This window comes from Mus musculus, chromosome 1 (assembly GCF_000001635.26).
Source record: "Mus musculus strain C57BL/6J chromosome 1, GRCm38.p6 C57BL/6J".
Classification (NCBI taxonomy): domain Eukaryota; kingdom Metazoa; phylum Chordata; class Mammalia; order Rodentia; family Muridae; genus Mus; species Mus musculus.
The window spans coordinates 78,369,972-78,397,660 of NC_000067.6; the positions used below are offsets into that span (position 1 = coordinate 78,369,972).

At 44.8% G+C, this 27,689-nt stretch overlaps 1 protein-coding gene across 7 annotated transcripts in view; it reads left to right on the forward strand.

Moving 5' to 3' along the window:
* Sgpp2 (sphingosine-1-phosphate phosphatase 2) overlaps window positions 1–27,689 on the forward strand; it is a 110,741-nt gene that overhangs the window by 60,423 nt on the left and 22,629 nt on the right. For all 7 annotated transcript variants that reach the window (XR_373543.4, XR_373544.4, XM_011238695.3 and 4 more), the window contains 2 exons: window positions 20,504–20,683; window positions 23,388–23,477. Coding sequence is in view for 5 of the 7 variants with exons in the window: in XM_011238695.3 (XP_011236997.1) it covers window positions 20,504–20,683; window positions 23,388–23,477 (270 nt within the window). In the remaining 2 variants the exon portion in view is untranslated. The remainder of the gene's footprint in view (window positions 1–20,503; window positions 20,684–23,387; window positions 23,478–27,689) is intronic.

Genomic DNA, 27,689 nt, shown 5'->3' on the forward strand with positions numbered 1-27,689 from the left:
GATGTTGCGTTTTCTGTTCCTTTTAACATTGAGTTTCTTCTGGCATTCCCAGGCACTGAAATCGGAGGGAGGAGGGGGGCAGTGTTTTGTTCAGTTGGAAAGTGCTCTTCAAACATAACAGCAGTTAGACTCTGTTGGATGGAGAGTGGCATGCTGAAGGACTTGCAGAAACCTCTAGCTTGGAATCCGTAGGTTCCTGAGCAGCAGTAAGCTTCCTTCCTTTTGTACCCTCACAGTGTAAACAAATAAAAGGAGAGTAAAATGTCAGAGATGATGTCCTAGTGAGCTTTCATCGTCAGCTTGACACAGTCTAGAGTCATCTGAGTTGATTGAGGAAGTGCCTACATTAGGTTGGTCGGTGAGCATGCATGTCTGTAAGACATCCTCTTGGTTAGTAATTAATGCAGGAGGGTGCAGCTCACTGTGGGCCGTTCTGTTCTGCACACAGATCCTGGGCTGCAAACAGCATTCCACCACGGTTTTTCGTTTCAAACACTCACCTTGGGTCCCTGCCCTGGCTTCCTGAATGATGATTGTGACTTGGAATTGTCAGATGAAACCACTTGTTTCTCATAGCAATCAAGTGAGACCAAGACAGAGGGTTTCTTTACTAGGCTGTAAGAAAGGATCCAGGTGAAGGAGAATGTTGCACCCTCAAATAATATAAACTCGGTGCTTGATGCCACCCCACTCCTCCATCACATGCCTGGTAACTGTGTGAGGGCTGCTCAGACAGGTGTTGTGAAATAAAGAGAGCTCGAGGGACTGAAGAGATGGCTCGACTGTCTGTGCTTTGAGGCCTTTACCCTTCTGGAGACTGGACTCAGAAATTTAAACCTTGATTTATAATAAGGAAAGAGTTTAGAACATGTGTCGAAGATGGGCTTTTTATACTCTCTGCAGAAGTCTATTAAGCAACAAGGTATGTTTGACTCTGATTTTAGAGGGCAATCAGAGGGGTGTGGCTTTGACATGGAAAGAATTAAAGCAAGAAAACCCTGCCAAGGTCTGAGTTACAAACCAGGTGCCTGTCTTTGAAAACAAAACAAAACAAAACAAAACAAAACAAAACAAAACAAAGCAGCAGTAACTTAAAATGCTATGTTGGAGGCTGCATGGACTTGCCATCTGTCTTTCTTGTGGATGCTAGCATTGAGTGTTTATGCATTTCTGAGACTTGTGTCTAGGAAAACATACTAAGGGACGTCTCAGGGTGTATTTCTTTAAAACTGAAGCATAAAGAGCCACGCATGCATTAGAACCTGGTCCAGAAAATGTGGGTGGTAAGTGGGACAGCAGTTCTGTGAATGAAATTTTCTGAAAAGCTAATTTGGGTGACCAGCACCCAAATTAAAACATAGAGCATCTTAAATACGCCTTTGTGGTCATTTGGATCTCTGCCAACCTTTCCAATCTGAGATCAATGCATTATTATCGTCATTGTTATTAATTACTGATACTGGGGATTGAGCTCGAGACATTGAACATGCTAAGCATGCATCTTCCACTGCACTATACCACCGACAGCTACACTCCGATTATTTGCGTTGAAACAGTAAATGTTGATACAAACGAGACAACCAGCAGAGTCCTCTTTGAACACATCTCATAGAGCATTTTCCAAATCTTGCAGTCTCCCAGACATAGCAAGCCTAAGTATCTCTCTGTCCTTTTGAGAGGGGAAAGGGCCATAGAACCATGGGTGTAATGCATTACACCCATGTTAGCCACAGTAACACTCTTCCTAAGCTGACTGGGCACACAGCCACTAAGTCCAAAAAGAATTGTAAGAATGCACTGGCCCTTTAAGATGAGCTGTTTATAGCACAGTGTCTGCTGCCAACTCCTCACCTCCCCTGTGGAGACAGATGGCTCTAAGCAAATTTGAAATAGGTAGTGTAGCATTTCTGTCTCAGGAGACAGGATGTGAAGGACCTCTATAGCATGCCTGTAAAGACAAATTTGGGAGCCAAGAGCAGTCTGGCCTTCCTTATAATATGGAGTGCTATTTTGGTAATTTCACAAGAGCATGCCCTTTCAAGTACACTCATAAGCACATTTAGCTTTGATTTGTACACACTAATACTTACTGTGAAGCAACTGAGCATGGGGAGCTAAGATCACCCAGAGCCCTCTCCCAAGCCTTCCCTTCTGCCGTCCTTATCCTACACTGAGCCTAAAAGAAATGTCTTTGACAGAGAAGCGCTGCATGCTCTGATTCCACCCATTTCCCTTTCACAGAAGCTCAAGGCTCTTTTCCAGAACTTACCTTGAACGACTTCTATCCAAACATTTTCTTTTAAAGGTTAAACACAGCAAAACATTTTTTTTTTTAAAAATGGTTTTCACTATACAGCTCAGGCTGGTCTTAAACTCAGAATCTGCCTAGCTCCGCCTGCCAAATGCTAGGATTATTCGGTGTACAGCACTGCGCCAGGCCTTGTGGTCTCTACTGCAGTAGACTCCTATGGCTTCTCGAAGGAATCCTTCTGCACGAGGTCCCTCACCTAAATCCTCACTTAATTATGTTTGCCAATGATACTGCATAGCTAAGCCTCACCCAGTGTAGTTTTCACTGCCAAGAATCATTTGGGGCCAAAGTTATTTTGTGGTTTGTCCTCGTTACACGGCCCATAGACCTTGGTGTTGCGGATGGTCTCTCAGCAACACATCTGTAGTCTTTCTCCGAGGAGCTGCACACAAATAATGGGAGCCCCCTTCCCTCTAGGCTGGCAGTTAACAGACTTGATAGGAAGATGAAGTAGACGTGGTAAGATTGTTGCCCACGCCAGACTGGCTTTCTGATTTCACTGTTGCAAACTCCTAAGCATTAGTCAGAACTATAATCAAACATAATGGCAAAAGCTCCTACCACACAAAATAGGCAGTGGTCCCCAGTCTTTGTTCTTAATGTGTTTTAGGGATGCCTTTTCCAGCTGTAACTGGAGCTGCCCCCCAGTACCTCTTCAGATGTGTTCGAACAGCCTTCTGCTCAGCTTCAGGCCTCCTAATAGCTCACAGGCAGTATTAGTTATGAGAAGTGCTATGTTACCTAAAAATACATGAAATTTAAAATCTCTAAGTGTTCCCGAACTATTGATTAACTGTGTCAAATAACAATGGACTTCTCTATAAGCCACCCGGCTTATTTGCAGTGGTAAGAGTTCTGCCCCAAGCTTTCCTTAGCCTTCTCCTATGTGTGTATGTGAGTGTCTGTACTAATGTGTATATGCACAGTGTCAAATGGATATATGTGTATACACAGATAGTTCAATTGAGGTTATGCAATTTTATTTATTCATTTGTGCGTGTGTGTGTGTGTGTGTGTGTGTGTGTGTGTGTGTGTGTGGTGTGTTAGCATGTGACGTCAAAGGACAATGTTGTGGAGTTGCTTTTCTCTTCTGCCACCTTGTGGGATTTGGGAATTGAACTCAGATTATCAGACTCTTTTGCAAATGCTAGCCTAGTGGTTCTCAGCCTATGGGACTCGACCCCTTCGGAGGTTGAGTGACCCTTTCACAAGGGTTGGCTAAGACCATCAGAAAACACAGATATTCACATTATAGTCCACAAGAGTAGCAAAATCATAGTTTTGAAGTAGCAATGAAATAATATTATGGTTTGGATTAGCACAACATCAGGAACTGTATTAAAGGGTCAAAGCATTAGGAAGGTTGGGATCCACTGTTGTAGCCTCTCACTGAGCCATCTCACCAGTCCTGATGTTATGCAGTTTTAAGTAGATGTAGTGACACCTGTGTAGATAGAGCAAGACTTTTAATCTTAAATGACTGAATGGCCTCTCGGAACCCAGGGAGCTGCAACAGAGAGAGTCATGAAACAAACCTAACCAGCTTGCAGTTTTCCTGCTCCCCGTGTCTTTTCTAACATTTGTTTATTTATGTACATGTATATGTGTGTATGCATGTGCACCGTGTCATTCATTTGAAGGTCAGAGGACACCTTGTGGGAATCCATTCTCTCCTTCCGTCCTGTGGGGTCTACGGATAGGACTGAGGTCATGAGGCAGCAAGAGCCTTTACCCCGAGCCAACATCCCAGCCTAGGTCCATATGTTTTCAGGTCTCCTACTGATGTTTTCCACATCAGTGGCCAACATGCAGTTTTCTAAGCAACCAGGGTTGTGCCTTTGAAATAAAGATTTTGTCTGTACTATACAGTAGCAGTGTTATCTTCCAGAGAGTTCTAGAAACACTTCTTCAGTTTATGCCAGAATCATTTTAATTCCTAACTACAGTGCTTGCCTGCTGGGAATCAGATACAGGCCTTCATGCCTGCCAGGCTAATCTTCTACCACTGAGCCTTCCCAGACCCTTCAAGGTCTCCCTCCAGATACTCTCTTGTACTTGAAGTCCATCCTCCTCACAGGATCTATTCCAAATGACCTTTCAAACACATTTTAATGTCCTGACTCTTTAAAATTACCTCTGGGGTATTTTTCATTTGAACTTCAACCTGAATCAAAACCTTTTTAGTCTTTCCCAAATCTGTCTGCTCTGTTTGTGGAATCAGAGCCACTGATGATACCCGCAAGCCACCAAAGCTTCTCGGTCCCTAGTCCTCATTTGTGTATATTCTACTTCATGTTTCCTGGCTGATGTTCCCTGCCTTCTAACCTCTTCCCATCTCTTGCCTGCTGCCCCAGGCCCAACAGAACCATCATCCCTACAAATGCCACTAACCCCTGCATCTGCATCTGCATCCTGCCAGATGGCTCATTACCCTCATCTGAACCTGGCACCTGCCAGGAACTCAGTTAAGGCCTGGGTTAAATAAATAAAGGTTATTTCTATAAAGACGATTTAAGAGGCTGGTGTGGACTACATTGCAAGACCCTTCCTGAACTAAAAAGTGCATAAAATGTCCTTAAGTCTATGCATAGAAGATGTATATGAAACATTTGGGTCCTATCCCCAAGAGATCAATCAATTTCTGCCCCCCCCATCTTTCTCTCTCTCTCTCTCTCTCTCCCCCTCTCTCTCTCTCTCTGTCTCTTCCTCTCTCTCTCTTCCTCTCTCTCTCTCTCTGTCTTTCTCTCTGTCTTTTCTCTCCTCTATTCTTTCTCTCTTTCTGTCTCTCCGTCTCACTCTCTCTCTCTGTGACATTGCAAAATTTCAAAACATCTCAAATCTGAAACAGCTATTATCCCTAGCATTTTGAATACAAATAATCATCCTAGAGTAGTTCTATATATTTCTGAAGTGCTATAAGACCTTTAAACCAGAGGTGTCATTGTGTTCTAAAAAAACATCTGCTCTCTGCCAAACTGTTGACAAGCCTCAATTTATTAAATTTACTCATCTACTAAACCTTGCACAAGAATTCACCCTGTGTTGACCATTATATGAGGTGATCGGAATTAGGCATAGGAAAACACACACACACACACACACACACACACACACACACACACACACACACACACACACAAACAGATTCCGTTGTGCTCTTGTGGCAATATAGACAGTGACAAGCAACAGAAGAATGGAAGATCCTTGGAGTCATGGTCAGGACATGGCCAGAGCCCCCTCCCACACTTTAGAAAACTACGCATTTTGCTCAAGCTTTTTAAACTTAAGCCTTGATAGATGAGAAGAACCCAGCTATGTGACTATCCAGAGGGGAAAGTCCAAACACAAGAAAGAGCTCACCACATGGAGAACGCTAACGGATCATATGACTGAGTAGAGGAGGGCACTGCTTCCTTCTGGAAGCTTCCAGGGTTCCTATGCTCCTGGTGTGCTTCCCACGGAATTCCTTTTGTCCCCTCGTGTCCAAGCAGCAGACCTAAGCCCAGTTCTGCCTCAGCTACCAGCATCCCTGAGACCTTGCTTGTTTCTTCCCTCGGTGGGTACCTAGTTTGTTTCTTCCCTCAGTTCCTAGCTTCGCACATTTGTGAAATGAGAAGGTTAAAGAGGTGGTCTCTACTCCAGACCACGATGCTATTAACGTTAATGTTTATACAGGAAAAAGTTGCTGAATCCCCAGAGGTGTCATTCTTTCATTGAGTTCATCAAACAAAAGTGTCTGAGTGCTTAAGGAGAGCCAGGTACTGTTTGAGACATTGAGTAAAAACATCCGACCAAAAACAAAACAAAACAAAACAAAACAAAACAAAACAAAACAAAAAAGCAAAATGAACAAACAAACAAAAAAAAATCTAAGGCAGGGCATCCATTCTGGGTGAGGGATAAGGATAATTGTTTTTTTTTTTTTTTAATGTAATCTCAGTACTTCAAGGTAGAGACATGAAGGTCAGAAGCTCAAGGACATTGCTGGCTTCATAGAGAATTTGAGACCAGTTTGAGGCACATGAAACCCAGACACAGACAGACAAAGGAAGATATAGGGAGGGGTGACGTCATAGCTCGATAGGAGAGCCCCACCCCCACCCCACCCCACCTAGCTCCTGTGAAGCCCTGGCATCAGTCTCAAAAGCTACAAGAAAAATACTAGAGAAAATTCATACTGTGCAGTAGAAGTGTGAGCAAGGTTAAGTTCTATGGGGAAACCCAAAAGATATGTAGAGTAGGAGTGAGGTACATGCCATGCTATGAGGGTCCCTCCTGAAGCGTGGTCTTTGGCCCGGGCTTGACTTACGGTTGATTTGTCACACTACAACTATTCTCTTTAAGCCATTCTGGAACTTTGAAATGTGTGGCTATCCTTCTGCACTGATCCCTGTTCTTGTTTAATTGGGAAACCAATCTTCCCAAGTCATAAACAGCCTGACAGGCCAACCTTAGTCAGAGAGCAAGATTTCAGGAAACATTAGGGCATCTTTCAGTTGGTGTTACCAGTCTTTAAAATAAGACGTGTGCCGTACGTAATTCAAATCTTCATTTGGCATGGCATCCAGCAATGGTTCTGTTCAATTCCTTTCCTCGTTACCATCACGTGAACCTCGGCCTTCTAGTGGAATGTGGAAACGGCAGAAGGGTAAGAGTGTGTCTGTGTGCCCCAAAGGCAGATTCTTGCAGGCTCAAGTCAAACCTTTCTCATTAAAAAGGGTCATGGGGAGGTTACTGGCTTGGCTATAGCCCTGTTTGGGAGATGTGAATGGTGTGACCAACAGACCCCCTAATAGCCTCTCAATAACTAGAGTTAATCACTCACTGGCCAAGTAGGCAAGCAATGAGTTCTAGCTCTCCCTCTGGCTTTGCCTTGCTGCCCCAGCCTCCTTCTTTGCTCCCTGCAGTGAGCAGGCGTCAAGCTGGAGATGTCCCAGACATTCTGTCCCTTCCTGCTTAAAGACTGGCTCTCCAGGAGGGAAGTCATCTCACCCCATGGGAGAAGGGCTTTCTTCTCTACCCTGAGAATCCTTATTGGAAAGACATGCAGCCAAAGAGAAGAAGAGGTAGGAGGAAAGAGAGGGGGAATGGCAGGTTTTCCCAGCAAATATCTTGGCAGCCAAAAGGAAAACCTTGCGTTTTCAGGGATCCTGTAGGCTAGAGAATGCTTTTATGTTGCTAAAGCTTTTCAGATTCATTATCACCTTCATTTTCAGACTATTCATTCAGGAGGTAGTGAGTTTGGGATTGAGCCCTGTAACTTGATGTCTTTGTGTGCCCCATCAGAGAGTTCTGATACCCCTTGCACAGAATTTATTAGAGCTGAAGAAATGTGACGGAAAGTCAGAAGAACTGGATGCCAGTTCTCTGTGCTTGAGACCCTGTGCGGTTATGTTTTCCCCTTCGGCCTTACTGGAAGTACCTCTGAATCCCTTGGCAGGCAGAAACATGCTGCCAACCGGACAGCATTAAGCCACAGGGTCAAGGGCACTAGACTTTTAGTTAATCTACCTTTGGGGTGCTCAACCCAGAGATAATAGAGCCTCCACTTGAACCTCAGAGGACATGGAAGAGAGTTACAAAGTTGAGGCAGACCTCAGGAGAGAGGTTGAATCTTAGCCCAGGAACCAGTTCTGATCTACAAGGTATACATTTGTGTTCCCAGCTGTGTTGTGATGGAAGAAGCGCACAGGGCCTGATGATAACCATGGATTCTAGCTTTCACTTGAAGGTCTCTTTTTACCCTTGAAGGAAGAGACGTGAGGTAGAAGCAAGGAAGGAAGTCAGTGACAAACAGATGGGGTTTGATAGTTATGCTATTGATTTGAGGGTGCTGAAGAATACACCCATAATTATTCTCCTATACTCCTAGCACTCAGGAGGCAGAGGCTAGAGGATCTCAGCAAATTTGAGGCCAGCCATGACTACACAGTGAGTTCCAAGCTAGCCAGGTTACACAGTGAGACCCTGTCTTAGAAAATCACATACCCGATGTCTAGATTGTAGGGTAGTTTTGCTACTCGCACTCACTCCTGATTGTGAATATTGTGCTGACAGTCCAGTGGCTGGAAATGAATTTGAAACTAGCTTTTCCCAGTGCTGGTAACAGTCCATGACATCAGGCAGAGGATGAAAATAGACGTTGAATAAATCACTGGAGGAGTCCATTTGGCTGTGCCCCTAGATTGCCCTAGCAGACTCACATCCAGGGTGCCTCTCCCAAACTGCATCATCTTAAGTGAATTTTCTTCCCTACTTCCTGCAGTTATGGATCTCATAACCTTGTTAGGCTTCATATTGAGTTTATAATCCTTGTATGTTCCCTTCGCTCTCCATTTCCGCTCGTCTCTAGCTGCTAATTCAGTTTGTCCATGGGCTGCTGATAACTGAATGCCTCATCATGGACTGACACTTCCCCCACATATGTATGGCTATTTTCACATAAAAGGAGACGTGGCTGGTAACATCCACTTTCTGGACCAAGAATGTGGAGACCTAAGAGGCTGGGGGATGGTTGCCTTTTGTCTTTGACATCTGTTTCATTGTTAAAATGGAAATCCTGAAATGCTGGACTTTGCTCTACCAATCCTCTGAGCACACAGGCTTCTTCAATGATGTTTCCCTGTTGGAAGTGTTTTTAATCCTGTTGGTTTTTAGCAGGAATTGTATGAGTCAGTGCCATCAGACAAGACTTCTTTCAGAGCTAGCTGCTCATAAGAAAAGCAAGTCCCCGAGGCTCTGCAGATGCCAGTCAGAACCTGGATGGGTGGCTTTGCTGTATCCCTCAGGGTCTAATAATTCAGAAATAAATCTTTCTTATTTCTTTGATGTGGCCATCCCTCAAATCTCTGTTTCCTTCCATTAAGAATGTGAGCCCCGCCCCCCAAAAAAAGACTAAAAAAAAGTCGGGGGTGGGGGTGGGGGTTGGTGGCACACACCTTTTAATCCCAGCACTCGGGAGGCAAAGGCAGGCAGATTTCTGAGTTCGAGGCCAGCCTGGTCTGGTCTACAGAGTGAGTTCCAGGACAGCCAGGGCTATACAGAGAAGCTCTGTCTTGAAAAAAAAAAAAAAGAACGAGGGCCAGTGACAGATAGTCTCAGGTGGCCTTAGCTTCAGCAGCTCAGAACATGGAGAGGCCATTAAAGATAAACAAACAAACAAACAACAACAAAGCAAAAAAAGAAAAAAATCAAAATAACCCAAAACCCACCTTTTTATAAAAGGAGGTCTGGGACTTTTGCCTAAAGTCAGGTAAAAGTTGATGGGGTCAGCTGAGTGGGCCTCCCTTCTCCATCTGTGAGGAGATATTGAAGGACAAGAGAGGGAGATATGACTGCATCTCTTCTTGTCTTGAGTTAATTCAAGACTAGATGACCTTAGAAGCTAGATCTGTCCCAAGACACACCGGACAGGATGCCATTTAATGATTTTTATACTTTTCCCAGCTCGTTCTTGCCCCTATCCCCAGCAAACCTGAGACATTTTACAAAAGCTCAATTTAATCTTGAGAGTTACATTTTTATTTTGTTAAGGATTTTAGATGTTGGTGCTTCTGTTGGGAGGAGACAGGGAAAAGGAGGAAAATCTATTTTATGACCATCTCCTTAGAGACAAATACTTTCTCCATCTTCACGATGAAACAGAAGTTTTCTTGGGTACTGTTTGAATTCATTTGGCTTCTAAACTTCAAATAGCAAGTAATATGAAATTTTGGATTATGAAACCCTTTCTTACTATGTGTACGACTGGCCAGACAGCTGCCTGTTTAATTACAAGAGTTTTAATAGAAAAAAAAAAAGATCTTTTAAATCTATTGAGAATCAGATTTCAGAAAACAAAAAGTTGGCTTACTTTCACTAATTCATTCATATTCTGGGCTTGTTGTAGGGATTGAGAGATAAAATATCCATATACTAGCCACAGTCACATAATGATGAGTTACCTATAGGTAATTGTGTGATTGTAATAATACTGTTGTGATTTCTAACTGCTTAGTCTGCAAGATGGTTTTATTTTGTTTTATTAATTTAAATATATACATTGTAGATTAATCATATTTCTCAAATATAATTAACAGGGGGTTGGGGAAATAGCATAGGTAAAGTGCTTGCTCAATGAGTATGAAGATCTGAGCTTGTATTCTCAGCGTCCATATAAAAGCCAAGCATGGGGGTACGTATAGGTAACCCCAACATGGAGGGTAGAGATAGGTAGATCCCGGGGACATGCTGGCCTCCAGCTTCAGATTTAGTGAGATACTGTCTCAGAAAAGACTGAGATACAAAAAGACACAGGACATTGATCTCTGGCCTCTACAGCTTATGTATAGGCTGCGCAAACATGTACATGTGTGAGCAAACACGTATACATCACACATACACGTATACATTAGACACATACACACATCACACACATCTATAAGACAATGTTTTCAGGAATGTTTTATTAAATGTTCCACCAACTTAAAGCATAATGTTAAGGCTTATTAGCATGACTTACATGAGGGGAAGAGTCTGGGAGGAAGGTTTGCACTTTGAGAAACACTTGAGGACAGTGAACTTGGAGCTCATGAGTAAAACCTCTTCAGCCAGATTGGTAGGAGGCTCACGGGAAAAGACTCCAAGCCACTTAAAACTTAGCCCAGCCAGGCTTGAAAACACATGATAGCTGGCCATTAGGCTGTTCTGGCTCCATCGCGACCAAGGGTAAACTTGGCTACTCAGTGGGGAAAGCAGGTAGTCATTACATGTGCAGACATCTCTAATAGCCCACAAGATGCACCATGCTCAGCGTATCTCTTTGCCACCCTAGAACTCCCATCTAAATCCCATCAGATTTATCATCCATTTTCCCATGTGCCTACACACATTTATATGTAAATCCATTTAAAACATGCAAATAGGAGCTAAATATATTCTCACAGCATCTTGGATTTCTCATTTAGCTGTAATTGCGCTTGAATGTTGCATAATTTATTTAGCCACTGTTCTATCATGCATATTTACAGTTCTCAGGGTTTTGTTGTTGTTTGGGTATTTGCTTATTTGACAGAGGTGGGCTTCTGTGTGATTTTACTTTTATATCTATCGGATGACTCCTAGGACTGAAGACCCTCAGTGCTGTTATTACCCAAGAGGGAGTAAAAGATTGGAACCTTCCCTTGGTGGGACAATGGTGGCAGGTATTTGGTAGTTGTTTTCACGTCAAGAGACATCTTCGTCCTTCAGCCCCTATCGGCCTCCACTGAGCTCCAGATGGCTCTAATGCATTGATAGAACTTGGCCTATTTAAGGACCAGTCTCTGCTCTCAGGCACCATATTTGCTCCCGTCTGCCTTACCGGTGTAGTAGGTTTGTCAGGTGCTAAGTGGTGATTCATTATTAAAAGGCAACAGCGTTTGAAAGGCTAAGCTCGGCTCCTCTACAGAACTCTCCTGTTGGCCTGACGCGTCTACATGCTTACATGCTTACATGCTTACATGACGCGTCTACATGCTTACAGATTCTACATCTGTAAAACAGAGGTAATACGAGCATTACAGTAATATCTGTGAAAAAGCCCTCTGGGGGTAAAATCTGTACTTGAGAGTAAGTGTTGTCTGTTGAGGGCTTTGCAGTGACTTTCCTGCGGTACACAGCACATCTATGCATTGTTGATGGTTGTGCCTTTAGTGTTTCTCTTCAACATTTCAGCAGCAGATCTGCACTTGATCAAATGGAGCATTGGGAAGGATGAGTGTCAGAACTATATTGGTTCTTTTCTTTCCCTCACCTCCCATTTGTGCTTTGGCCTTACGTATTTTTGTAGAACTTGGGTATGTAACATCTGGCTTTCTGTTTTCCTCTTTGGTGCAAGGTGTTTGCTCCATTTCCTTGCTTAGTTAGGTGCTTCCAGCTGAGGATTGTTTGTTTTGTTTTTTTTTTCTTTTAGTTTGAAATGACATGTCTCTTCCATTGTCTCACCCACACAAACCCACACACCAGCACAGACCCCCATCGCACCCATAGTTAAAGGGCTCTGTTTTTCTTTTTAATTATTGTTACTAATAAAATTAAATCCAGAAGTATGAACAGACATGCACCATTTGAGGACGTTTCTGAGTGGATGGTAGGCCTCTAGGATGCTCCAGAGAACTGCTTTTAATCCCTTCCCTGAAGCAAAAGGAGAGCCTGCAGAACAGTGTGTATTCCAGGAGGGTTACAAATAAGCAAAACAAAACTGAGCCCGAGTCAACAGGACCACCAGCCAAAGAAACCTGGGAAACTCTGGGCTTGGAGACGCCATGGCTGCAGCAGAGCATAAAGAAGCTCCCACACTGTGCTCCTGAGGAGACTCATTCCCCAGCTGGTGGATTCTATGTGGTCTGAGTGCTCACCTCTTAGTACTCTATGGAACTGGGGTCCAGGGGAGGGTTAAACAGGACTGAGGACATGAATTTAATAATCCTAGTAGCTTGCTTCCAGTGACATCAGGATTCTCAGGCATTGTCAATAGTGACAGTGTCAATTTTGGAATAAGGGAATTCAAGGACACGTAGAAGAGACACACTCTGATCTCTGGGTTTTTCTTTTTTCTTCCTCTATTATTATTTTTGTCTGTGCATGAGCAAGCATGACGACGACTTAGTAGTGGTGGAGGCGGCGGCAGTTTTGGTGGTAATAGCAGCAGCAGCAGCAACAGCAGCAGCAGCAGCAGCAGTGGAATGGAGTCTGACATGGTGGTGCATCACACCTTTAATCCTAGAACTCAGGAGGCAGAGGCAGGCAGATCTCTGAGAGTTTGAGGCCAACCTGGTATACATAGTGAGCCCCTGAACAGCCAGGGCTATGTAGACACCCTGTCTCACACCCTCCCCATCTCCTAAAAGAAGTGGGATAGAGGAGCCAGTGAGGTGATTCGCTGAGCAGAAGTGCTTACTGTGCAAGCGTGAGGACCTGAGTTCAAATGCTTAGTACCTACATAAACAGTTGGGCACAGCAGCACATGCCTGTAATCCTAGCACTGGGGATGTGGACACAGGGCAATCCCTGGAGGCTTGCTGGCCAACAAATCTAGACAAATCTATGAACTCTAAGTTCATTGAGAGACTTAATCAAAAACCAAGATGGAAAACAATACAGGAAGATGGTCAGCACTGAGATCAGGCCTCTCTAGGCACATGCACGCACATGTATACATACATGTGTGCCCTTGTGCGCCTAATTCTGCTGCAGAAATGTGAACACACATGCACATCTACCAGAAAACAGAGTGGGTATAAACTGATGGAAAAGCTGTCTTTCCAGGTTAATTCTCCCTGTTCTCTAGTCTCCAACAGCTGATGAATGATATGACAAAGCCTTGATGTGAGGACACCTGTCACTGTTATGTGGGTGGCCAGCAAAGGTATGAGTGTGCAGCTCTGCTTTCAGAACTTCCTTAGCCGCTTTACTGGTCACAAAGCAGTTTCAATGATCTTCTGTTTCCTAAACAGTTCAGATTTTATTTACACTACGGTGAAAAGTAAAGCCCCACTAATTGAGGATGTGTTAGACACAGCAGTTTCCTTCTGGATGGTAATAGAGAGAAGGCTGGCACACTAGGAGAAAGTGTATCAGCTTCTCACCAAGCTTCTTTGAAATCCAGCTTTCTGGGATAGCCATATGTTGGATGTTCCTCTATGGTGCAAGGATGCAGTTCCCATTGAGGGAGTTGGTCCGCTGGGCTGCTGTTGATCTGAGAACCACATCTGTCCACTGCACTTCATTCATATTGCAGGCAGAGTGAACTAACAAACTAGGTTAATATCCAGGGAGAGGAGAGGGCTCAGTGGGTTGAAGGTCATGAGCATGCTATACTCGAAACACAGTTGAACACATTTGTTTCTTTCCATGTTGTAGTTTAAAAGGCGACAATTTCCTGATAATCCCGCTTTCCTTAGTAATCTAGCCAAGGTGAGCACGGGTTCCTTTATTTCAGTATTAATTACTAATATTAATTCGTATTACATAGCACCACACACACACACTTCTGAGTTACAGAATGGATGCAAAAAGTTAAAGAGGCTGCAGCAGAGTTTCAAGAGTTATTTGAAGAAATGTAGATGGAGCCTGTATTAATGAGAGCAGCACCCAAGCTGGCTGCAGGATAAGTGCTGCCTCTGTAAGTCAGACTGCTGTGGAGTCAGGGCAGAGAGGGAGAATGCTGACTCAGGCCCAAGGCAGAGTGGGCAGACTGATGGAAACAGAAGGGTGGGCAGAGCCGCAGTTTAGTAGACCAGGAACCGAGCTGAGCCGTTGTCTTAGTTGTCTTAGGGTCTTAACGATCACAGCAGCTCTTATAAAGGAAAACATTGCATCGGGACTGGCTTAAGTTTAGAGTTTAGTCCATTGTCATCATGGTGGGAAGCATGACAGCATGCAGGCAGACGTGGTGCTGGAGAGGTAGCTGAGAGTTCTGAACCCGTGGGCATCAGGAAGTGGCTGCCACAGGGAGCATGGCTTGAGCATCTGAGACCTCAAAGTCCACCCCCAGTGACCACTTCCTCTAACAAGACCACACCTACTTGAACAAGGCCACACCACCTAATAATGCCACTCTCAACGGGCCTGGGCAGGGGGCATTTTCTTTCAAACCACCACAGGAATGTTGGGAGTACGCTACATATTGGTCCTTGGCATCACATGACAGGTTGGTGTCACATGACAGGTAGACATCTCTTACCATCATTGGAGTTGATGTTCACCTATTTATGGGGTCAAGTAAGGGAATTATACCCTTTCTTTAATCTTGTGTATCAAATAAGTTCTTCGGCAAGGTTTCTGTGACATGATTTTAACATGCTCATGTGCCCCAACCTGTCTCCCAGGAAATAATCACTTATCTATCTGGGCTGCATGGTTGGTGCCAGACAGATGGTATTGTTTGCAGGTATACCCAGCCACACAGTCATCTACCCTCAAAAGCTGCTTGTAAATTAGAGTCTCTCAGGGCAATGTGCAGCCCGAAAAGCCAGTCTTCCCACAATCTGGAGGAACTTAAAGCAGGGTCCAGCTGATCACAGTAATAAAATGCTCCATGTACATACACTGTGACCTGAGCTCAGTCCTCGGCACCCACATAAAGGCTGGGTGTGCTGCATGCCTCTAACCCTGGTACTAGAGGCTGGGAAGAGACAGGAAGATCTTCAGGGATAGGTGGCCCACCAGTGTAGGGCAAAATGGTAACCTCCAGATTTAGTGATTGTCAAAAAAAAAAAAAAAAAAAAACCCTGTGTCAAAAAATAAAATAAGAGCAATTGAGGAAAATACCTGATATTGACCTCTGACCTCCACATGTGCACACATGTTCCCTCTTCCATGTACACACTAATGCATACACTACATACACAAAAAGAGATCGCAAGCAAGCAAGAAAAAGAAATAGAAAAAGGAAGAAAAAGAAAAAGGGTTAATATCTGTCATCAACCCAAACCCTACAAAACCCCTGGCCATCTCAAAGCACAATGCAAAGAAACCCAGTTAGTTTGCTGAAGCCATTAGTGATCTGAAATGCTTCCTGCGTCCCCTCCTCCTGGATTTTTGCTTTTATGGCCAGGCCTTTAGGGCCTTCTCCCAAAGGAACAGGATGGATGGTGGCAGTTAATTAGATCCCTTTAAGAAGGAGGGCCTTCAACAATAGAGTGAAGTCCTTTATTCATGGTGAGTCCTGTTGAGTTAATCATTAGACTCTTTAACTGAGACATCAATGAAGAAATGGTTGTCTTCTGACTTTAAATAGTCTTTATTTTTTTAGATCAGTTTTAGGTTGACAGTAACCTGGGCAAAAATTACAGCGTTGTCATATGCCCTCTGATCCTGTTGACAGCATCCCACACTAGAGTGATAACTTTCGCCTAACCAGTAACCCCACATTGACGCATCCTGGTCACCCATAGTTAACAGCTGACATTAAGCTTCACCCTCTGTGGATTATATCCCTTGGGTTGTAACTAGTAGACAATGGCATATGTATCATCAGAGTATCAAACAGAATGGTTTCACTGCCATAAACAGACTCTGCTCTGCCACTCATATTTCCATCTCTCTGCCCCAGCAACCACTGATGGCTCTACGGTCCTCAAAGTATAGCTTTTTCCTGAATGGATTATAGAAAGAACTACATTGTGTAGCCTTTTCAGATTGGCTTATTTTACTTAGCATTCTGTATCTAAGGTTCTTCTATGCCTTTCATGGCTGGATCACTCATTTGTCTCTATTCTGAATAATAGTCCATTCTTGGAATGTACCACAATGCACACATACACGTATAGTCTACTAAAGAACATCTCGTTCGTTCCCAAGTTTTGGCCATTATGAATAGAGCTTGTATAGATACCCATGTGTAGGGCATATGTATGTGTATATGAATATGATGTGTATGTATGTGTATACATGTATAATGTATATGTATATATAAATTTTTCCAACTCACTTGTATAAATGCCTAGTATGATCCCCAGCTTATGATAAGAATATGTCTAACTTTGTAAAAGAATGTTTTTAAATCATCTTTGGAAGTGATCTTACAATTTTGCTTTCCAGCTACTGATGAATGGGTGTTTCTTTTACTCTGAAACCCCACCAGCATGTGGCATTGTCAGGTTTCTGCACTTTACCACTCCAATATGTACATTGCTGTGTTACTATATAATCAGTGGCATATGGTGTTGAACACTTGACATCTCAGACCCATCCTTTTTTCTCAATTCTGTCAAACCTATAACCTCTATTTGTTCTATTCAGTTCCCAAACCCCCATACTTGGCAGCTCAGAACCATCTGCAACTCCAGCCCCAGGAGATCATACACCCTCTTCTGGACTCTGTGGACACCTGCAGTACTGTGTGTGTGTGTGTGTGTGTGTGTGTGTGTGTGTGTGTGTGTCTGTGTGCACATGCCCCCTACCTCCTCATATTCCTTTGTGGCTTCTCCCCTTCCTAGCAAATAAATATTCACTTTCTCTCACTGTGAGGTAGCTCACATTTTTAAGAATTTTATATGAATTTAGAAGCATTTAGCTGTGCCATTCACTTTCTGTGATGCTTCATTCTGCAGTATCGTTCTTAGCTTTGTCTCTATTTAAACGTATGTCAGCAGCTCAGGGTTCTTGTTGTTTCATAGTAGCATTCAACTGACTGATGACAACACATTTTAGTCCCCTTCTGATGGGAGTTGAGCTGTTTCCAGCTTGGGACTATTAACAAACCAACAAACCCTGCAGTGAACATCCATAGGCAGAACTGTGTGGCCCATGCTTTCCTTTGCTGTGAGTGAATGTCTAGGGTGGCATGGCTGGATCACATGACTAGAATACTCTTAACATCGTTAGGAACTGCCATACTTTTCCAGAGTGGCTGTGCATTCTCAGTGCCTAAGAGAGCTCCAGAACTCTATCCTTGCCACTGCCTGATGTGGTTGGTTCCATTTGTCTTAGTCATTTTAGAGGATGTATGCCACTGTACCTCATTTGTGCAACTCCAAAGGTTCGAGTCTCCTAGTAAGTTGTATGCCACTCCCCATTCTCATTTATCGAAGCTTCTGCTCATGTTGTTCTTGCGACCAGAGCACCTCTTTCCCTTCACTCCTCTTAATTAAGCCATTTTCCCTTAATACTCAGCCCCAGGGTCTTTGGACCCAAGTGCCTTCCTACATGCAACTGTTTGAGTCAGCTTTGTAACAAAATGTCTGAGATAAGCAACTTAGACAAAAGAAATAGTCATTCTGACTCACAGCTGTGAAAGCTTGAAATCTATACGCCCTGTGTTTAGGCCTTGTGGTGGGTGAGGTAGCAGATGCTGGTAGAGGAAGCTGCTTGCCTCATGGTGGCCCGGAAGCAAAGAGAAAGGAAAAACAAGCTGGTGGCCCACCTAAAGGTCGCAGTGACTCCCATTAGGATCCAAACTAAAGCATGCACCCCACAGAGCTCTGTGAATAACTTCCTGTTGAATGTTTTCTTGTGTTTAACCAGACTCTGTGCAGCCCATTTCCCTACTCAAGGCCACGGAGCTGATACAAGGTTGGCACACCCTCGCTTGGCTGTCCTGAGCAGCACTAGCAGAGACAGAGCACCATACTGTGAGCCAATTCTTTACCTCTGCCTTGAAGATTTCAGGACTGTTTTCTCTTGCTTAAAGAGAGCTACTTATGTATCCATTTTCATTTGGATTTTTTTTAAGTTGGAAACAATGTGTAGGTGTGGCAGTGTTTTTAAGGGACCTGAAGAATTGTCCTAATTCTAAACATCCTTTGAGCATAGAAGGGAGAATAAAAATGTAGTCAAAGAGACTTGTAAACTTCAAGAAAATTAGATTTGGTTCAAGCGTTACCCAATCTCTCTTGATGTTACGATTTTAAGGCTTCAGGGCTGTGAATTTTCAGTATTTTGATTGAATTTGTCATCTATGACTGTGACATTTTGTTTACTTTGGTGGTGAGGAAGGGGCAGAGGTGAAATGTTTTTAGCAGCTTCTGAGAAATTCTTGGTAGTCGGTAGTGTTCTACATGCCCCATCTAAGAGCTGGATGAGGTTTTACAGGTTCCTGGGAGGGAGGTGGAGACATAAAAAGAGTGGCTCCAGGAGACTCATTTTGGTAATCAGGGATGGTAAAGAGGCTGTGTTTCAAAGTCCATTGGAAATCACAGGGATGGAATTCAGCGGCTGTCAATGAGGCTTTACAGCCTGGGGATTTGTCCTGCTGTGCAAGATAGCCTCTGCAGGGTTTTAACCCAGGCACTGTGCCTCCCTGGGGAGGATACAATGCCAAATTAACCTGCCACTTGAAGTGTGGAGAGAAAGCATCCCTGTGTGGAAATTCCTGGCAATCAGCTGGCTAGTCCAAGTACTTTTGAAATAGTCCTTCTTAAGAATTCCATCCCAAGGTGAGACGACTCCATCCACCAGAAGCTAAGCCAAGCCCTGGCGACCATAGATTCTGTTGCCATAGTTAAGATGAGAAGGCTGGTAACTAAGGCCTTCTAACTAAGTGCACACTGACCTGTGCAGGAGAGTCTCCTGCCAGAAAGGGGTCCTGGGTTCCTGCATAAACGGAGAGAGGGAGGGAGACAGGAAGACTACCTCAGGAAGGTGGACTGGAGAAAGAGAGGGAGGAAGGAAGAAGAAATGAAGGGGACAGGAGACAGAGAGTAGGAAGCAAAGGAGAGGAGAGGAGAGGGGAGGGGAGGGGAGGGGAGGGGAGGGGAGGGGAGGGGAGGGGAGGGGAGGGGAGGGGAGGGGAGGGGAGGGGAGGGGAGGGGGAGGGAGGGGAAGGGAAAGGAAGGAAAGAGTAGGGTAAGGAATGATAGGGAAGGGAAAGGGAGGGGAGGGGAGGGGAGGGGAGAGGAGGGGAGGGGAGGCAGGAAAGAGGTTCACCTTTGGTGGTACAGTCTGCCAACCCTGGGCCATGAGTTGAGTTACAAAGGTAGGTACTTGGGTAGACACACTGCTCTTGTCCCCAGGTTCACGGGTCATGGGGTGACCATATAAAGCTCTTTGACAAAACAAATGAGTCTGTGGTTGACAGCCCCATTCATTCATTTTTGGAGATCATGAACAGCAAATCTTGGTTTCTATCTTCTACTTAGAAGAAAAGATCGTGTATGGGCTGGATAGATGGCTCAGCAGCTAAGCTCACATGCTACTCCTGTGGCGGACCCGGGTTTGGTTCCCAGCATTTCCAGGGCAGCCCACAACCATCAGTATCTCTAGTTCTCGGGAATCTACACATCTATCCATGCAAGCAGACCACTCACATACATAAAATAAATCCAAAAAAAAAAATGTTTTAAAAAACTGAGGGAAATTTCTTCATGAAATGACCTCCTAGGGGAAAACTATGTTAAGCAAATCCCAGGTTGGCCTCAGACAGTAATTTAAAGTGTGGTCTCTGAAGACACCCTACTTGGCTGAGAGCGACCCCCAACACACACACACACAAAGCTACTTGACTGTTTGTTAAGGATATGACAAAGAGGTCCAGGGGATGATCCGTTGACAAAGTGCTTGCTGTACTGGTATCAAGACCTGAGCCTGCCCTGCAAGACATTCCCAGTGCTTGTCAGGACAGAGGGAACAGGGCTCCAGGTGGCAGCCTGGGAACTGCAGAGAAAAGGTATTTAGAGATTCAGCTATCGTACTTTTTAAAGTTATACTTACCTCTGATCGTTGGCTTTTCAGTTGGTGATGTATATTGGCCAGGTGGCCAAGGACATCCTGAAGTGGCCCCGGCCCTCCTTTCCTCCCGTTGTGAGACTTGAAAAGAGAATTATTGCAGAGTACGGAATGCCATCCACCCACGCCATGGCGGCCACCGCCATCTCCTTCACCCTCCTCATCTCTACCATGGACCGGTATCAGGTAAGGTTGGGGGAGGCCTTCATACCCCCCCCCCCCGCCACTCACCTCTAATTGTAGAACGAGGGAGTAGAGAGAAGAACAATTCAGAACTTCTCCTAAAACTGTTTTGAGGGACATTAAGATTTATGAGGTAAAAAATGAAGGGACTCTGGAACCTGTAGGGATGTTGAACAGTTTCTTCATAACGTGAACTTCTAACTTAGCACCCAAATCTGATATATACGCCTTTGAGGGAGAATGGGCCCTAGAACGAAGAGCAGAGTGTGGGCTGCCTGACATGTTCTCTCCCTGAGGAAGGGTTTGTCTGAGCTATTGCCTAGACAGACGGGAATCTCTGCTCTCTGGGCTTGCAACAGACACAAAAGGTTTACAATCCTTATAAATGATCCTCCAGGGCAAAGATGATCGCACCAAATCCCTCTGCCAGACTCCCCTGGCCTGGGGCAGGATAGAGTCAGGTACCCCCAATTACCTTCGAAGGATGACGCTGCCCCTGGTTAGGGAACCAGCTACTAGGAATGGTGCCTCTTTTATTTTAGAACGATATAAATGACAGGAGATTAATAAATGTTGAAAATAGAAGAATTTCATTTAATATCTGCTTAGATGATAATTATAGTCAAGACCTTTTCAAAATTTTGTGATTGCTGCAAGGAGGATTTTTTTTTCCTCCTGCCATTTGAGACACATCGCCTTGACTTGGTGTTTAATTTCATAAATGCTACCCACTAGCTATTGGAAGTTTCAGATTTCATCGAATCGGGTGGTCTTATGTAGCTAAATGGCTGCAGTGGGTCACCCTGCTCTTTATTCCAGATATCCCCAGCCACTCCATATTCCAAGTTAGTCAGATGCTTCAGTCAGCCAGCATGGTTGGAGGAGGTCAGGGCTGGGTCTCAGGTCCACCTCAGACAGTAGTCTTCTTGGCCACACAGATGTAGATCGTTTCCTCAGTGGGACAAGGAACTCATAAGGAATGTAACCAACAAGCTGCACCCGCGGTGCTGTAACGTGTTGAAATGCCTGCCATGCCAGGACCCACAAGTATATGAGGTCTCATGTCTTGAGTTCATGCTGACTTGTGAGTTAGGTTTCACCCATACTCCACTGTCCAGCCGAGTACACAGAGCATCATCAGTACCCAGAGAGATCCGGGAATGTGCTGTCATTTAGGGAAAAAAAATCGTTAAAGACAGAACATCACAATGGCAGGAGTGTGTGGCAGTGGAAGGTTTTCAGTACCTGATGGAAGGGAAGGCATAGGGCAGACTTCATCTTTAAAGGCACGCTTGAGGGACCTTGGTCCACTGAGGGGCACCTCCTAATGTTTACATCCACCAAAGTTTACAGCAAATAGTGCCAGACTACGATGACCAAACAGTCACCTGATAGGGCATTTCATTGTTAAACCCAAAATACATTCTTATTTCCCAAATCAAATGCTATTCTAACGCCCTGTGAGGAGAAGCTAGCTGTAGGAAGACAGCAACAGCACTTAAAGCACTCACTTTAAAATATTCCTGCTCCCTCTGCTTCCACAAGTGCAACCATCCCTTTATTCTGACATGGCTCCCGGGCTGCCATCTTGCCTAGAAATCCAAACACTCCCTTAAAGCTATCCAATTACGATGTCCTTTATGGCTGGTATGGTGGGTGTGGTAGTACCCCTAAGGCCTGAACCGACGCTTGGTTTCTTTCCTATTTAGCCTTTCGTGATGAATACATGTAGCTACTGGGTTTATTTACTTATAAACAGCTCTAAATGTGGATTTGCTCATTTATTTGTGTATCAGAGCTAACATCTGGCTACAGGAGGGTATTCACTTTAAATGCCTTCTGATAAAAATCCGAGGCTAGGTCGGTGAAAGATCTTTAAAGAGAAACTGCCAGCTGTGGTACCACACCTGTAACCCCAGCACTCCAGAGACTGAGGTAGGATGATCACACATTTAAGGCAAGCCTGGGCTACATAGTAAGATCTTCTTTCAAAAAAAAAAAATATTTTTTAAAGAGAATATTTTCAACCAAGTGTTGCTGGACTCAGTGTTACCTAGAAAAGAACAGAAGAATATTGGCTTCTAGTGCTGTCAGAGCCACTGACTGTGTGGCTTTGTGTACGTCTCTCTGACTCCTGTTGTAAGGAGCAAACATGATGACTGACAGGAGTGCATCCTGTGTTAAAGTCAATGTGGCCGTGACTTACTCTCATGGTTAAAAGCATCAACCTTTATAAAAGAGCACTGATCACGGACCCAGAACTGTATTCCTAGGCATTTCCTCCTTACCTGCCCTCATTTTAAAAATGTTTCCAGATGATTAGATTGCTGGTCTGTCTATGGGACAGAAGATTCAGACTGGCGCTTGTTTCCAGTGAATCCCATTGCGGACTGTGATATCAGATCAGATAAGTCTGACCAGTCGGGTGGTGAGAACCTGGAACCTTGGCTACTCAAGAGGATGAGACAAGAAAATCACAAGTTCAAGCCCACTGCCAGCAACTTAGAGTCTGGCTTATCGTGAAAAAAAAAAAAAAACAAATAAAGGGGCTGGTGGTAGAATGCCTACTTTGCTCTAAATTCACACACACACACACACACACACACACACACACACACACACACACAGAGAGAGAGAGAGAGAGAGAGAGAGAGAGAGTAGCATTCATCTGAACATGATCTAATATCCTTCTTTCTCTCCTCTGCAGTACCCTTTCATTTTAGGCCTGATGATGGCTGTGGTGTTCTCTACGCTGGTGTGTCTCAGCAGACTCTACACGGGGATGCACACGGTCCTGGTAAGGCTGTGGAGGTGGGTGGGGGGCAGGCCTTGTGACTTGAGAGCATTTGGTCTGAGCATTCCTGTGCTCCGTAAGCTGCTAACGTAAGCTCGGCTCATCGGACTACACCTATAGTCCCAGCTGCTCAGAAATCTGAGCCAGGAGGATCACAAGGTCTGTGCAATGCAAGAAGACTATCTCAAACTATAAAAAAAAGTAAAAAGAGGGCTGGAGGCTGCAGTGTCCTGCAGGGTTTGTTAAATGAGACACCGTGGGAATATAGACAGACAGACCCTGAAGAAAGGACAGACACCCCTACAGAAGAGCTGGAAGCAGGTGAGCTCTGCCCACTCTGATGAAAGCACCTGCTTCACTCAGCACATTATCTGGTAACCCAGGAGGAGTCGGAGGAGTCGGTCTCAGTGGGAGGTCTCTGTAGGGGACAGTTCCACTGCAGGGCAGTCAGTGTGGTTGCTTGGTTTTGTGCACATTGTCAACATCAGCGGAAAGCTTTGGTGTTACCATGGGTCTCAGACATTGAGGTCCTGACTTGGCTATACCAATGTCAACAACCCACATCCATCCGGTACTTCATTGGCCCCTTACTCAGGGCTTCCCTTTTCCCCCACAGGAGAAGTGTCTCAGTAGCAAAGTCCTTGTCTTCCATGTTCAAGGCTCTTGGTTCAGTTCCTGGCACTACAAAATCAATCAGTCATCAACCAATCAACCAATCCATCCATCCATCAATCATGGAAAGTCTCAGAATGGGTGGGGAGGGAGGGAAAGGAAAGCAAATATGAAGATAAAGCCAGACTCGGCCGGACCCTGTAATCTCAGGATTGGGAGATGGAGACAGAAGCTTGAGGTTAGCCTTAGGGACACAGCGAGTCCCAGGCAGCTTGGTGGTGCGTGAAGTTCTATTAAAACAAACAAAACAAAACAAAACGTATTGGAGTAATGACAATAGAGTGAAATGCATTGGTTGTCACTGTGACAGAGTATCTTTCTGGAAGCACTGACAAGAGAAAACAGTTCTGTTGTCTCATGACTCGAGAGAGAGCAGTCCATCATGGTAGAAGAGGCATGGCGGGATTCCTGGAGGCAGGAGTGTGGGGATTGGAACCAGCACCCCTGTCCTGCCTATCAGGAGTCAGAGAGAGGCTGATCAATAAGCAGGCTCAGACTACAATCTTCATGATTGTCCCTTTAGCAACATATTTCAGGCAGCCAGACCCCATTTTCTGAGAGGTTCCACAGCTCCGGAGAATAGTACTATGTGGTCCACTACGAGGAGACCACATGTTCAAACACATGAGCCTGTGAGGGGCATTCCACATTCAAACCATAGATACAGAACTAGACTGACTTTAGAGATTGAAGACAAGCTAAGGGCAGCCATGACTTGGGCCATTTCTTATCACCTTGGGTCACTCCTGACACAGCAAACAGGGCAGAGCTAGCATCCAAGCTCAAGGATGTGAGAGAATTCACATGGGTCCCATGTAGGTCCTCACAGACTTGATGTGAAATCCCAGGGTTCCTGTTGTCCTTGGACAGCCTGGTGGGTTGGAATCAGAGCTTCCTTTCTTTTTACACTTTCCTGGGTTAGAGCTGGTGACAGAATCACAGAGCAGCATATTCATTTAGAAGTTGGCCCATCCTTTTACCACATAACCAACAGTTAGTATGGTAAAGAGTCCTTGAGTATTCAGGGTGTGACGTGGGATCCAGCCGGAGAATTGCAGAGCATAGAGCTGGTTGTGGTTTGCCACAGGAACACCATTTCTCATTCCATTCTGTACAAGAAAGATGTCTTTAAGAAGAAATGGGCCTTTGACAGCAGTGTTCATTTCAGCTGTGACACTGCAAGAGACATTAGCAAAAGGCCTTGTCAGGGAAGGACATCTGCCCAGGCCTTCTTGAGTCTCTCCCTGGTGCCAGGACTGAGTTCTCATGTAACAGTGTAAGGATGGGTCATCAGGGGAGAATGCAAAGGGAGTGCCAAACGAGAGCAACAGGAAGCCTCGGGAGAGGCAGGTAAGGCATACAATTAAGAGCCTATAAGGCTGAGATGAGGCTCAGTTGGAGAAACGCTTGCGTAACATTCACAAAGCTGTGGTTCCATCGCCAGAACAGAATAAAATGGGGCATGGGGCACGATGTCAGACAACTGCAATCCCAGCCCCTGGAAGGTTGAAGCCAAAGGATCAAAGTTAAGTTCTCTTCAGTACATAGCAAGCTTGAGGCCGTCGTAGGCTACATGAGGCAATGAAGCAGATTCCATAGTAGATAAAAATATCTAAGTATAAACGAAGACATCCGCCCTGTGTTTCCACAGGTATACCTGCCCTAATCCAGGCCCCAAGCAGTTTGCTGTTTGAGTGAAAGGGGGCCCAGATCTTAGAAACACCAAAGAGGCAGTGAAGAGGGTGCTCTTCTGCCTACCAAGGCTCGGTCCTCCTCGCTCCTCTGCCCCAGCACACACTGCATCTGCTGGTTTCTGAGGTGGGGGGAGGGGAGCAGAGCATTCTCAATTCGCCACACCACTTCTCCACATGACAAAGACTTCTCTGCAGATCCCTTCCTAGACCTCAGTGTGGAACTCTGCAGGACTCTCCTGGGTGTTTTGGCATTTCTTTTTATCTGGTGCTACTTTTTAATTTCCATAGGTTTCCATTTTGGAAAGGAAAAAAAAAATCGACCTCAGGTTAAAATTAAAACCAAAGAAAACGCAGGAATGCGGGGCTCCAGACACACAGAGAGAAAACACACAAATCCACTTCAGTGAAACACAGTTACTTTTTTTTCTCCCTCTCTTTCCTTTTTAAGTGGCTTTTGGAGATGGAGAGGCAGATATTTGTGGGAAGATTGATTGGGCCTCTCATTTAGATGCAAGGAATGGGTTGCAGCCATTCTTAGGGAAGGATGGAGTGAGGGCCCGGGGCTGCTGCTCTCCTCCCTGGTCCCGGTCCACTGTACCCCACTGGCTTTCTCTTACTCAGTTCTGCCCTTGCCTTGCAATTCGACACTGGCTCAGGTCCAGAGTGCATCAGGCTGCAGGACCAGAGCCTGGCTCAGGGCACCATGAGTCATGACATCCTCGTAGCAAAGGGAATGGCTGTTAGCAGAGTGGTAAATTATAGGTTCCTGCAGTTCTGTGCTCAGCTCGATAATTTCTGAGGGGTGTCAGGCTTGGAACGAGATCTAGGGATATCTTGATCTCTAGGAACAAACCCACCTGCTCTCCTGGATCTCAGAGTCTACTGAAGAAAGCAGAAGTGTGAGCTAGTGATAACTTGGCATGGATGCTATAATTAGCAAAGGCCTGAGCCAACTAAGATAATGTGGTTTCTCGCCAGGACCCCTCAGAACAATCCACAGGAGGCAGTGGCCCCACCATCGCTGCCTGTTCAAATCCTGTAGAAATCTTTGCCATTTTTTTTTTTTTGTTGTCTGATAGTTTCATACCTATGTATAACACATTTTAGTTATTTACACCTCTCTTCCCCTCTCTCACTCCCTCCAACTGAAACCTTCTCCCTGAGAAGTCTCCTCTTTACTTTCATGTCTTCTTCATGTGTGGCTCTCTGAATTTAATTAGAGCTTTGTGGTAGTTTGAGTATGCTTGGCCCAGGAAGTAACACTATTAGGATGTGTGGCCATGTTGGAGTAGGTGTGGCCTTGTTAGAGAAAGTGTGTCACTGTGGGCGTGGGCTTTAAGACCCTTTAAGATCCTAGCTGCCTGGAAGCCAGTCTTCTTCTGTTTGCCTTCGAAACAAGATGTAGAACTCCCAGCTCCTCCTGCACCATGCCTGCCTGGATGCTGCCATGCTCCTCCTGCCTTGATGTTTATAGAGTGAACCTCTGAACCTGTAAGCCAGCCCCAATTAAATGTTGTCCTTTTATGAGTTGCCTTGGTCATGGTGTCTTTCACAGCAGTAAAACCCTAACTAAAGCAAACTGCTTCTCCAAGGTGGAAAGCTATTTATTGGATCACTGGACAACGTATCAGTGGCTACCCAACTGAAGAAAATGACTCCTGTTCCACCAGCAATCATTAACAGCTAGTAATCCCTCGGGAGGTGTGGGACCATGTGGGTCCCTCCATAATCCCATGGATATCTTAAAAATACCTCTGGCCATATCTGTATACCCACAGCTATTAGCAGCATTAGTTACAATAGCAAAGAAAACCAAAATTTGGAAACAACCTGTGTCTGCTGTTGAATG